The sequence below is a fragment of the Buteo buteo genome, chromosome 12 (assembly GCF_964188355.1).
Source record: "Buteo buteo chromosome 12, bButBut1.hap1.1, whole genome shotgun sequence".
Taxonomy (NCBI): domain Eukaryota; kingdom Metazoa; phylum Chordata; class Aves; order Accipitriformes; family Accipitridae; genus Buteo; species Buteo buteo.
The window spans coordinates 29580073-29592726 of NC_134182.1; the positions used below are offsets into that span (position 1 = coordinate 29580073).

Consider the following 12654-nt stretch of genomic DNA (forward strand, 5'->3'; position numbering starts at 1 on the left):
CTGACGTGTTGTCTGTCTGCCACAATGACCAATATTACCCAGTCATATCATGGTACTCCCCCTTCTTGCTCTATTTACTTTTTATCTCTTGTTTAGAGTAACATGTTTTCTGAAATAAGAGTTTTACAGATCTGAGGTGATATGACAACTAAACCAGTGGCATTCTGTTGCATGACTGGCTTTACAAGCTGATTATAGCTGTAGACACTATGTGTTAGGATACTGTTCTCTCCTGATTTGTAACCCTGTTAGTGCTAGCTGGCTTGTGCAAAGTTTGAGACATATTTCTCCTCTTCTGAGAGTAGGATAGGCCTTGCCTATCATCCTTTCTTAGAAGGTAAATGTTGTGGCTGAAAAATCAACTTCTAGACTTTCACATAACTTTACATTCAGTTTTTGTTAGAATTATTTCAAATCATGTTTCTTCATTTTCCACTTGCCATTACTCCCTGCTATAGTTATTAAGCAGAACTAATTTGTGTCCATGGAAGAAACTATTAACCAAAAAATGCAATAAAATATCTGCTGCTGCAATTGCTAGCTAAAAAGCATTATCCAAAGATTTGTAGAACTATCTTCTCAGTGGTCCAGTCCCATCCCAAAGACATTCAGATAGCTACCTGAATACTCCATAGGCAGATACAGCCATTTTCATGAGCAGAAGCCAGTATTGGTGAGTGTCCTGCTACAGGTTTGGATAACTGTATATTCATCTTCAAGTACCGGATATTCTCATACCTAGCTGTGTCTTCTGCTTTGGAACACAAATCACACATTTTCTCAACAATTTTTAGTAATGCTATTGAATGGACATAAATTATAGAACACTAGAAAAAAAAGTAAATTTGAAAATAAACTCCTTCATCAAGATGGCATTACTCTGAAAACATTACAAATATGGATAAAAGGCAGCTGAAAAGAAATTAGAACAAACTTAATGATCTTATCTAAACCAGCCAGAACTATTGCTCCATGATGCAGGGGAACTTTACTTAGAGCACAGCAACAGATTTTACGAAACTGCAAGCACCAGTGAGAGTGGAGGGGGAGTGCAAGACAGTGGTCATCAGGAGAGCTGAGAGGCAGTTCTGCAGCCTCTGCCCAAGGCTGCTAGAGATTACTATAAATTTAGCAATAAAGTGAAGTTTAATAACTAAGTGACACTTAACAACTCTGGAATCATAGATTTCTATACTTATTTCTCCAGTTCAAAACTCTTGCTAAATGCAAGGTGGTGGTCACAGAGAACCTTTTTTGAGTTCCTGCTGTGACTTCCCCAGAGCTGGAGATGCTGGGGGGCCCCATGAAAGTCCTCAGTGAAATGGACATTCAGTGGATGCAGGAACTAACATGAGTGTCTATTTCACTGGGCAGCTACAAGGCTTAGGGATATTCTGGTTTAGGGCATGGGTTTTTTTTGCAAAATAAATTCAGCTTAAATCCGCATTTCAGATGATCAAATTTTTTGTTATCAGGAAAGTCTGCTTTCCAGAAGAGGATGTCTAAAGGAATCAGAAGAATCTAGAGGATTTGCTCCTTGCAAATTCACTGACTGCACAGCTTTAACTCTTAAGCACTTGTCTCTCTCTTGTTTCTGTTGTTTTAAGGATATATACTATAGGGAGTATTTTTCCTTCTAAAATTTCATGTGCTTTTGAAGATGTGAGGCCATTCACTCACACTTGACTCAAGTTGGCTCTTGCTATACCACTTCAAAAATTCATTGCTTGAATATTTATGTGGAAGAGAAGTGTGTATAGTTGACATTTCCAAATTCTGCAAGGTTTTCAGCATCATATCTATTTAGAAAAACCAGCAATTAAGCCCCTGCAGATCCTGCACCCTCGCCTGGCTTTTGTGACACAACTGCAAATCAGGAGGGATCAGAAGACATTGAGGTGTGTCATCCACAGACCAATGGTATCCCAATTATTCTAAACACAGTTTGCCAGACAAACTGACAAACTCACTTTCTGTGGTAACCTGGGCAGAACTTATGGATCAACAACAGAGAGAATGAAAGACACCTTTCCATACCTGTTGTTATTTGAGTATTAATTTCATCACTTTTTACATTTTCCTAAAAGCAAGGAATAAAATGTAACAGAATTAGAAAATGGAGCTTGGGTGTAACTACAGAACAGTTCTCTAGTTGAAATTATTTTCAGAACTTGATTTTTTGTAAATTAAGGATTCAAATACTCGCCCAATTTCCATTCAATCTGGGACAGCACTGAGTGAAAAGAAGAAACAGTTCATCTGAAGAGAATCAAAATCACAGATGAACAAATCACAAATGAAATTAATTGGAATTTAGAAGCATGCTAAAGGTAAATTTAGCTGAATGGCATTAATTTCTTAGGACAAGCAAAGTTGATCACTTACATTCATGTGAATGTAACCTAGATCTCTTACTTAGAGAGTTTAATTCAGAACATGCATATAGTCTTCTTACTGCCTTGATCAAAGATGAACAAAGTGCATAAATAGCAATAACATTTACTCACATCTGCATCTTCAGTATGAGAATTGTCACAGTCCTTCATTTGTACTTTACTATATAGGCTTCTGAGGATCCCCAAGGCTGAGAGCAATTAGTACAGTGGCCTCAAAAATTGCCAAGTCAAATAAGGCAGGAAGAACTATGCAGCCATGAGAGCTTGAGGTATCTTAGAAGAGGACAAGCCACTTCAATCTCATTCTACCTATTGATCTGTAAGGCTTGATGTGTTGGGCTTTTGGGGATCTTTTTAAGAGCTGCAAATGACAGTCTATTTTGTTATTCTAATGACTACATAGCACAAGATATGTATACTTTCGTTTGCGATGACAGTTAGGCCTGTGTCTATTTGGGAATCTATGAAAGTGCCATGCTCTGCTGAACCAACATGCTGGAAAGAATCTGAGAGGTAGCAGGATTTTCCTCTTTTTGCCTACTTGCTACTTGTTGCTCTGCAGGTATGGCATGTTCTTCTGGCAAAAAAGGACAAAAAGTGTCACAAAAATCATCATGCTAGCCTTAGAAAAATACACAGATTGAGACACTGGCATCTTGAGGGTAAATTAAAAAAAAATTATCATACTGTCATTTGAAAGAATGTATCCAAGCAAGTGTGGCTGCTACGTAGGTGTGGCTCCACTTTTATTCAAGTACTTCATGATTTGTCTATTTTACTTCCCCCTTTGAGTTCTTCTATACCCCCATTTAATAGTCAGAATTGCTAGCGATAAGCATCTGACAAACACTTTGATAGTCAGCTATTCTATATATCACAGAGCCAGCTGCCTGACAGGATGTATTCTTAGTTCCCCACCTCATTCAGCTTAGGTGAACAAAGTTAATTTCTCTGTAATTCTTGATACTTAGTTTTGTGCGTGGCTTTATGGAGGGGTTTTAGTGAGCTACAGGATTTTAAAACCAAAACCAAAATGAAAACAGAAATTTGTTTTGAATCCTACCGAACCCATGAAGCCACTATATCTACCTTATGTAGGTTCAAAGAACTGCTCTTGTGCTCTGGAATGGCACCAGTATCACTCCTCACAGTAGCAGTAGTAGAGGGCAGGGAACTAATTTTCCTGTGTGAAAGAAATTATTTGAGATCACTGACGTTCTTGAAGATACTGTTTGCTATCTGGAAATCAATATCATCCAGTGTAATAAAGCATAATAAAATAGTGCCTGAATTGATTAGACCGATTAGATTAAGAATTGTTGGTGGTTTAGAAATTTATCCAAGTAGGCAATATTTGCATATTACACAGCCAGCCTCTCCTGTTAGGAGTTTTGAGCAAATTAAATCCATAGTAAATCAAAATTAACACTGGTGTTCATCCTCAAGAAGTGAAGGGGAAAAATTCAGTGCGTGCCAATGGCTTGTTCCCTTTCATTTTACACAGCGCTTTGCTCTGCAAATAATTAAATACTCTTCAATTAATTATAGAAACTTGTTTTCAATCTGTTAAGAAAATTCTCAGAAATGGGATTCTGTGGAAGAAACTCAGGAAAAAAATTCGGATGTGGTCTTCAATATTTGTGTTTCTGAGTCAAGAAAAGTTCTAACTGTGCTAATGAGAGGTTCTTGCCACATAACTTACACCAATGTCACAGCTGCTCTGTTTTTGACAAGAGTATCCAAATAAGTGGGATAATCTAAAACCCATATAGAATGTATGCAGCTGGGGTAGCCCACTTAAATTTGGACAGATGGCCATGACTGTAATTTTTCAGTGTTTGATTTTACAAACTTGCTAGCATTCTTGAACATTGTGTGTATGTATATGATCACAGTCAAATTCATCCAGGTACCTTCCCAGTACATACAAAACATCCTAAGCCTATATGATTCAAAGTCATTGTAGGATCTTCCTGCTTAAGCATAACCAGAACTTTTCTTGATTTATAAAAAATTCTATTTGTGAATTGTGATCACCACATTTTTAATTTAGCTAGGATTTCTTAAGCTAATCATTAAGCTATTATGTCAAAAAGCAAATATATGTTCAATGAAGTGGCACTGGTACATTTAGGGGTGTAGTAAATGCATAAGCTACTTGAAGGTTTTAAAGTAACATAAGACCATAAACCATCCTTATGATTCAGGAGAGCAAAAAAGATGCCTCATTGCTTAAGACCTTAAAGCTGCATAAGTATTTAAACCACACTGAGTCTTTTTGGCTACCATTGCCCTTGCATATCCATTGGAAGACAAGCAATTCTGAAGTTATGCACAGGTGCAATGCTTTTCTCTCAAAATGAGCATATTTGCCTTAAATTCTGTTCTCCATACAACACTACCAACCTATGCCAGCTTCTAGTTTGTTTTAAGATGAAACTTGAGCCTGCACACTTCAATAAGCTTGACTCTGTTTGCTGAGAGTATCTAATAGTGTGAGGATTGTATCAGGTTTAAAATAAAGAAAAAGCCTGCTGCCACACAGTTATCTCACAGAGATAAGAATCAAAGAAGGTGCAGTACACAGGAAAACTGATACCTGAGACAAAAGCTGACTTCTGTTGAATTCTTCAACTGAATTGAGACTTATGAGGTCATTTAGAGGACAAAAGGATAGCTTAGTGGAGTGGTAAAAAAAGAACATATAATATGGATTGATAAGCGTTACAAAAGTTTAAGGATGGGAAAGCTTATTAAGTGTTTGAACTTGAATTGATTAAATACAAAGAAAATCTCAATTTAAATCAGCTCTCTTGGTCAAACATTACATCAGTTTACTACAACAAAATTCCTAATGACTGAGCCTGTCCTGGAGGAAGTGAAAATGCACAGTTACCTGGAAGAGAAAGCACCATGTACAAGGAATAATATGACATTGACTCCAGATGCTTGAAGAACTGAAGCCTGGCTGTCTTCATTAATTTTACACCTGCAAATAAAGATGTTTGTACAGGATGCATCTGATACGTTGCATATTGCTCCCAGAAAATGTTGCAGACTTTATTTGTAATCTAAAAAATTAAACACTTCATTTCCCAGAATGCACGTCACTTAAAAGTTTTAGACACAGTTTTTCAGAATCAGTTAATCAGTTATGATGGATTAATGTCAGTGAAGGGTAGGTACAGAATGTGCCTGTGCCAGGAAAAACAGAAACCTGATGGAATTATGAACATTTCATTCAGCCAAGTATTTTCTTGAGAATTAGTATTTAAGAGAAAAGTAAAGTAACTTATGTTGAAGTTAACTATTGTTAGAAAAGTACCTTGTTCCTGGCATTAAAACCAGTCAGGTGAACCCTGGGTAAAATACTCTACTTACAAAGCATTGACTTTTCTGTCTTCCACCCATCCACATGAATTTGTTTCCTCATATATGGGGAGGCCAAAGTGAAAGAAGAGCCAGAGCCAGAACTGCAGTTAAGTTTTGATTATTTCCCATGGTACAGAAAAACTCAGCTCACTTTCTCACAAATGTGCCAATTTTACACATGAAGGATGCTGTGAAACTGTTGGGTAGGATAGTTAAATATTGACTTTGTATGGTCTTAAAAGGCATTTATTCCATCACCAACACAGAAATACTGCCATGCTGCTCCACTCAGTCTAACCAGACATGTTGTCATTGTTCACTTTCCTGATGTAGCAGCTTAATCTGCATGAGAATTTCTGGAACCATCCTATGCTCACTTTTTGTCACTTTCTGTGAGAGATTTTTACTCCCAAATCTCCAAAATCACTTCAGATTTCTCATTTTTGAATGTGACTTCTAGTCTTCTAGGTATAGACAATGATACTTATACTGATAATGTAGAACATCTGCCATTATCATCCGAAGTAGCATTATTTCCAGATGTCCTCCCAAACATGAAACTTCCAAAATAAGGATGTTTCTGCAGCTCAGTAGCAGCCTCTAGTCAATGACAGAGTGACTTACATAGTAAGAGTTTCCTTCAGTGGCAGTGCTGAGTTATGTTAAAACACTATTCTTAATTACATCATCCCTTCCCCAAATGACTCTCTCTCTTGATCACTTCTCCTACCTACAATATCAGGACTAGCTAGCAAAGTAATTTGAAGTGGGAGAGAGGGAGGCCCACATAAATTGCTACTCTAACTCCTGCTTGTCCATCACCCTTTACAGTTGGGTATCTTAGAATTTCCAGTATGCCATTTGAAAAGTTTGTATGAAATACTGGAGATCAAAATGCCTCCATGAAAGGAATACTTACAGGCATCTCACAGAGGCAGATTCAAAATTCCACAAAATTATTGCACCATTTGCACTTCCTGTAGCTATCAAACTGCATCCTTCTACTTTTAAAACATCAAAACACTTCATTTCCACAGAAGGTACAAAATTCTACAAAGAACATTAGAAAAAAAATTTGAGTAGGAGCAATGTGGACACTAGAACGTGAAATGTTTTAACTGTTAATTTAACAAGATGCCTAAATTGACAGTGTCTACAATAACTGCATATTGAATGCTATTCTAATACTATTGTACTCGAGCTACACAGAAGCACCAGAAAGAAGCAGGGAGTGATAGTACTGGGAGACTCCCTGCTGCAGAGGACAGGGGCCTCCATCTGCCAACCTAACCTGAGCACAGTTGCAATCAAAGCATGTAGAAACAGCTGTAAGAACTGAATATTAATCAGAAGTAAGTACCTGGAGATACTCTAATCAGGTTAAAAGAATAAGTCACTGAACAGAGATACAATGACCTTTCCATAAACATAATGCAAACCTTTTACAGAGTTAGTAAAATTATACAAAACAAAACTTAAGTCTTGTGGACTATTCAATTTAAATTGGTCAAAAATTGAAACATAAATTTGACATCTAATTTTACCAAAGCAATAAGAAGAGAAAATGGAATCACTTTTAACACCCAGCTTGATCTTTATGTGAAGGTCAGTCTAGCTATAGTAATGAACAGCATTTCATTTCTAGAAGACTTTATACAAGAACCTCAACTTACTATTTTGTACAGGAATGTGAAGTGTATGTTCAGAGGAGCTACTTAAGCATGGCGACAACCATGTGATGGATTATTAGGCAGATACATCCCTTGGAAACAATCACTTTCTTACATGATTTATTTTAGACCTTCAGTGTACTGAAAAGTTTGGAATACTTATTTGGTTCTTATCCTGTTGTTAAAACATGAAATCCATGAGGGCAAGTAAATATTTTACTTTCTGATCTTCTATAACTGGACCTTTGTGGAACTTTGAAGTGTTTCTCACCTCTGTATCATTCGTCGGAGAACTGGTGTCAGACAGCAGCTGAATATCCGGGAAAAAATCATGTGTTTGTAAGGTGTCAGGCTTCAGTGACAGAGACACAACTGGATTCCTTCGTGGAAACGACACTGCCTCAGGAAGCACCCATGTGACATATAGATATCTTTGAACTGAGTTACCCTATTAAAATAACTGACTTAATGAAAGAGGAAGGAAAGGATTTCTGTATTCATAAGAAAATTATCAGCAAGTGTGTGTCAAAAGCTTGTTTTCTGTGCCAAATTACTAAAACTATTACAGGTATCAGCTAGCATATACCTACACTGCAGACTGAAGTGCCAGCCAGAGATATTCCAGCTCACTTTAGATTACCTGCTGTTATATTAGAAGCTATCCAGCTGTGGAGTTCAGAGCTTTTGATTTTATTCAGTTTAACTACCCCCTTAAAGTAAGTTTCAGTTATAGCTGCTGATTTTATTAACGTTGCTAGTCTCCAGTTCATATCTACCATACCAGCAAAACTGGTGGTTGTTCCAATTGTGTGAGAAGAAGCAGCCACAGTTCGGCCACAGCCCCGAGTCACTGATTCCTCCCTATTGTGCCTAGAGACTACTGGGAGTTACCTTGATATTTTTTCTGACTATAAAAAATTCACTTTAGTACCTAGTGTCTGCTTTAACTTTGATATTTCTGTCCATTTTGGGAACTGTTACTGAAATCAGCTCCTTAGGTTTTCTACTGTTTTCACAGATATCTTGAACTCCAGAATGAAGCAATGATTAAGATTTTAGTAAATCTTATGATATTAAGTGTATCAAACAAGAAATACCTTGGGGGAAGGACTAAAATTTGAGATATTCATAGTAGATTCCTGCAAAGGACGAACTGGTTTTGGGGTGCTACTCAGGTTTGCCTTGCTAACTACTGTATTCAGAGCCTCTTAAAAAGCTAATAATAAAAACAAGCTGTATTTCTAATTATCACTGAAAAATTTGTATTAAAAAGTAGTTCTGCAATTATGTGAAACAGTATTAATGTACTTAGATTCACAAAGACTTGGAGGAGATTCAACTCCTCTCCAACGTGTTTGTCAAGGGATACATTTACATTGAATGAATGATTTAACAATTTCAGTAATAATACTGGGGCCCAATTGGTGTGATGTAGTATTTCAGAAAAATCTGAATATCAAAAGCAAACCCTGTATAAACCAGCTTTTTATTAGCAGGAGGCTCAAAATAATAAATCATTTACCAAGATGAGGGCTTGTATTTTTTTTCCCCTAAATGTAACATCTGTCTAGTAAAACTTATTACTTCTTCCCACAACCTTTGTTCCCTTGCACATAGTGGATTTAAAGTTTTGGAAGGAGAATTTTGTCCATCCCAAGTAAAACATTCCAATTTGAGGAACAAAATTCTACAGAAACATGGTTTGTCTGAGAAATTAAACCACAATTGTGAGTTCCAAACGCATCCTGTTAAGTTTAGCTGAAGGGAACACAAAGTAGACTCTCAAAATTAAGCCAAGCAAGTCAATCTGATTTTTTACTTTCTTGTTTCTTTGTATCAGTTCTTAAGCAGCCAGTGTCTTAATCTGGTAATTTTAGACAAAAAAAAAAAAAAATCCTTTAGCCAAAGTCTTCTCTGATATTGAATTTTTTTGTGGGATAATACCACAGTCACCTACTCTCCATAGAGGGAAAATATACCAAGAGGGATATTAGGCCACAGCTGTAGAGAGCTTCAAAGTGACATAAGTGTATAGGCCTGAGGCTCTGAGGTTTGTGAAACTGAATCCTGAGTCGTGGGAGCTTCCTATTAGTAAATATAAAATGGAGCCTCTATGGCATGCAAGTGACTGGGATGGGACAGCAATATCTGAGTCTGAGGGCTCAGCTGCTGAAGGGGGACAGTGATCTCTACAAAGGACAGGTATCTAGAACCCCAGAAGGTGATGCTGTGTCTTCCACTGCCCGAGGAGCACGCTAAGGCTGAAAGGCAATGGTGAAGGAGGAAAAAGTACAGCTGCCTCATGAGAACACGGCCCTGGGCCTGAGGTGCTGTTAAAAAGCAGGGTTCTCAGCAGTGCAGTGGGGCTAAATCCATGAATGGGATTTGCAGGAATGGTTCTAACCAGTCTCACTAGAAACTCTTTAAACAGGGTAAACACCGTCTGTAATAACAGCAGCAATATTTTAAAGCTTTTACGTTAATGGCTCTGTAACTACTGAAACCTCAATCACAAATGGAAAAGCAAATGCAAGAAAAGAAATTATCAGAATGCTGAAAACCAGCAATGGACTAATGAACACATTGACACTTAGACAGAAATGTAGAAGCTAATTTGATGATGTGCATGAAGTGGATTGTTCCTTGACAGTTTCTAAAAGTTTATCTACTAATTAATGAAAAGGTCCTATTTTACCTCAAAAATTAGGAGCTACCAAATGAAATTAGGAAAAAAAAAATATTTGAAAAACCTGAATGATTTTCATCTTCCCACTCTGCTCCAAAACAAGAAGTGCATGTTGACTCTCATTAGCCTTCAGATAAACTATCTTCAGCAGACGACACCAATCTCTGCTGTGCTGGGCCAAAGGCAAGGCTTTAACTTCCTGCCCACTTTCAAACTCCCAAATTTTCACTGCTCCTACACATGGATGAGAAAGATATACAAAAGGGAATGAACTTTCAGAAATAACTTGTGCTTCAAAGTCAGAAACTCGAACCGGATCAAACAGAAAAAGGAGAAGAGAAAATTCAATTGAAGATTCAGAGCTAGGTCACTGGCTTTCAAAAGCTGTAACAGCATGTGTGTTTCTTAGGAAAGCACCCTTAGGGACACAAAGCTTACCAGAAAACATCTCCACCACTAGCCCTACCATTTTTCCGTCTTTTTTCCATGTCTGTTTTATGCTGCAGCCCAGGATAAAAGACCACTGCCTATCTTACTTCTGTTTCTGGACTTAATGTCATCAGAGAGCAAGCAGTGTGGGCTGTCAGGCAGAAGACTTCAGGTTCTGAGCTACAGCAAGGAGCAGAGAGACCTGGTTGCTGGACTTGTCCCACAGAGCTAGTGGGGAGAAGGACCTACAGCATTATGTTTTGTAAGACTTGATAGCACTCACCTTCTGTTGTGCTCGTAAGATCCATAAAGGGTACAGTCCCTGCTCCCAAGTATAAACAAGAAACATTAGCCAATATGCTGTGTGGAAAAGGCCATCTCCGCTTTGTGTGAGGCAGCTTTCACGTATTTCATAAATTTTAATACTTCAGGAGTGTACTCTTGAACATTCCAATGTGAGAAGAATTATTCAGTCATGTTAACAGATTACAGAATTATTAAAGTTTGCTGCAGAATTCAGTGTAGCACTTGTGTATTGCAGAGGTCTTGTCACATTACCTAAAACTAATGATGCACCCTAAACAACACACATGAAAAATTCAGGAAGCATGTTGATGTATACATTCTATTGTTCAGTGCTGGCAGACACTATAAAATTGAGCTTAGATACTATAAAATGGAAAAACTACTGTTCTCCATCTGCAGCCATTTAGTTACAAATCTAGGTCCTAAGTCCTATGAGGAAACATATTTTCAGACCAACAGCTTTGAAGATAAGTCTTCCAGAGAGCAATAGGCTAGCGAAGTACCAGAGCCCAAGCAGCCAAAAATCACCTTTCTATGAATCACCTATCAAATAAAACCCAACCAAGACACTCCCCTCTGCCCTCTTCCCCAGACCAACAGGTGTGCATACTTCCTCCCACCTTGGAAGAAAGCTAAAATTCATTCTTCTGTCACTGAGACAGTCAAGGCAAAGAGTTCTGTCTGCTCATGTAATATGTCATTTTAAATAAATACAATAAAAATGTAGTAATTATTTAATTGCTTTACCATCACATGTCCCAGTAGCAAGATAAAAACCATTTATTTCAATGGCTGCACAGGTCACTTTAGTATTCAGCCCATGTGCATCTTCAATCTGATATATTTGATATCCTGTTTCTAGGTCCCAGACCTGAAAAAATAAGATAGTATTTATTTGTACTACATCCTCTAAAACTCATCATACCATGTGTTCCAGTGTAATTGGAGAAAGATGGATACTTCCAAGAGCAAATTTTCACATCCTGTAAAATAGGTTCTCTGTTACAATAGCACACTACGATGTTCTTTTACTGAAATACTAGTGTAATTTCCCTGAAAATATCCCTCTCCCCAGAGAAGCCATTCTGGCAAGGGGAAGCTCTATTTAGTATGCTATGAGAAAGACCCTTGTTAAGTAAGGGAGACTGTTGTTAAATATAATGAGTTTTTACAGTGCAAAAGCAAAGAAATCTAACCTGAAAGAATGGTTTGAGCTACAATTTCTATGCTGAATATCAAAATGAAGCATTTCATAAACATTAGGTCCAAAAATGTAGGAGCAACTATATTTGATCATCTTCTAATCCTTTTAGGAATTTAAGCAATGCTTTATAATGAAGTATCAGTACAATGTTTGGTTGCTGTAGTGGGATAGCTTGGATTCAACTAGACTTATGAAGTAGCCACTCATCTCATATGCACTGTCTGGATCTGATTTTCTGCAGCACCAAGTGCCCAAAACTATCTTGTAATTGTAATGGTGTAGTAGCCATTGTGGTCTAAGGAAGGCACAGTTTACATGAGAAATAACATCTTTATTGAGTGTGTAAAATGAACAAACCTTCACACAAACAAGTCTTTCTCCGCAGGAATAGCATGCATCACCACTTTGCCCAATAATAGATGCTACCTCTCCCTACAAATCTTGCCATCTAACACCATCAACAGGTGATGAAAACTTCAGGTCCTCAAGACCTCTAATGATCATTGTCACACTGTTAATTACACCAGTAATAATTCATTTTATTCATCTGTGGGTTTCCTGACACTTGCATGGCAACTATTTTTTAGAGGT

General features: G+C 37.5%; 1 protein-coding gene across 1 annotated transcript in view; it reads right to left on the reverse strand.

Moving 5' to 3' along the window:
• The window catches only part of WDR64 (WD repeat domain 64), a 78386-nt gene that overhangs the window by 10285 nt on the left and 55447 nt on the right, over window positions 1-12654 (reverse strand). The window contains exons 14-21 of the mRNA XM_075042045.1: window positions 11607-11730; window positions 10189-10358; window positions 7710-7886; window positions 6688-6818; window positions 5293-5385; window positions 3486-3579; window positions 2038-2080; window positions 621-754 (exon numbers count right to left, since the gene is read on the reverse strand). Coding sequence (XP_074898146.1) covers window positions 621-754; window positions 2038-2080; window positions 3486-3579; window positions 5293-5385; window positions 6688-6818; window positions 7710-7886; window positions 10189-10358; window positions 11607-11730 — 966 coding nt within the window. The remainder of the gene's footprint in view (window positions 1-620; window positions 755-2037; window positions 2081-3485; window positions 3580-5292; window positions 5386-6687; window positions 6819-7709; window positions 7887-10188; window positions 10359-11606; window positions 11731-12654) is intronic.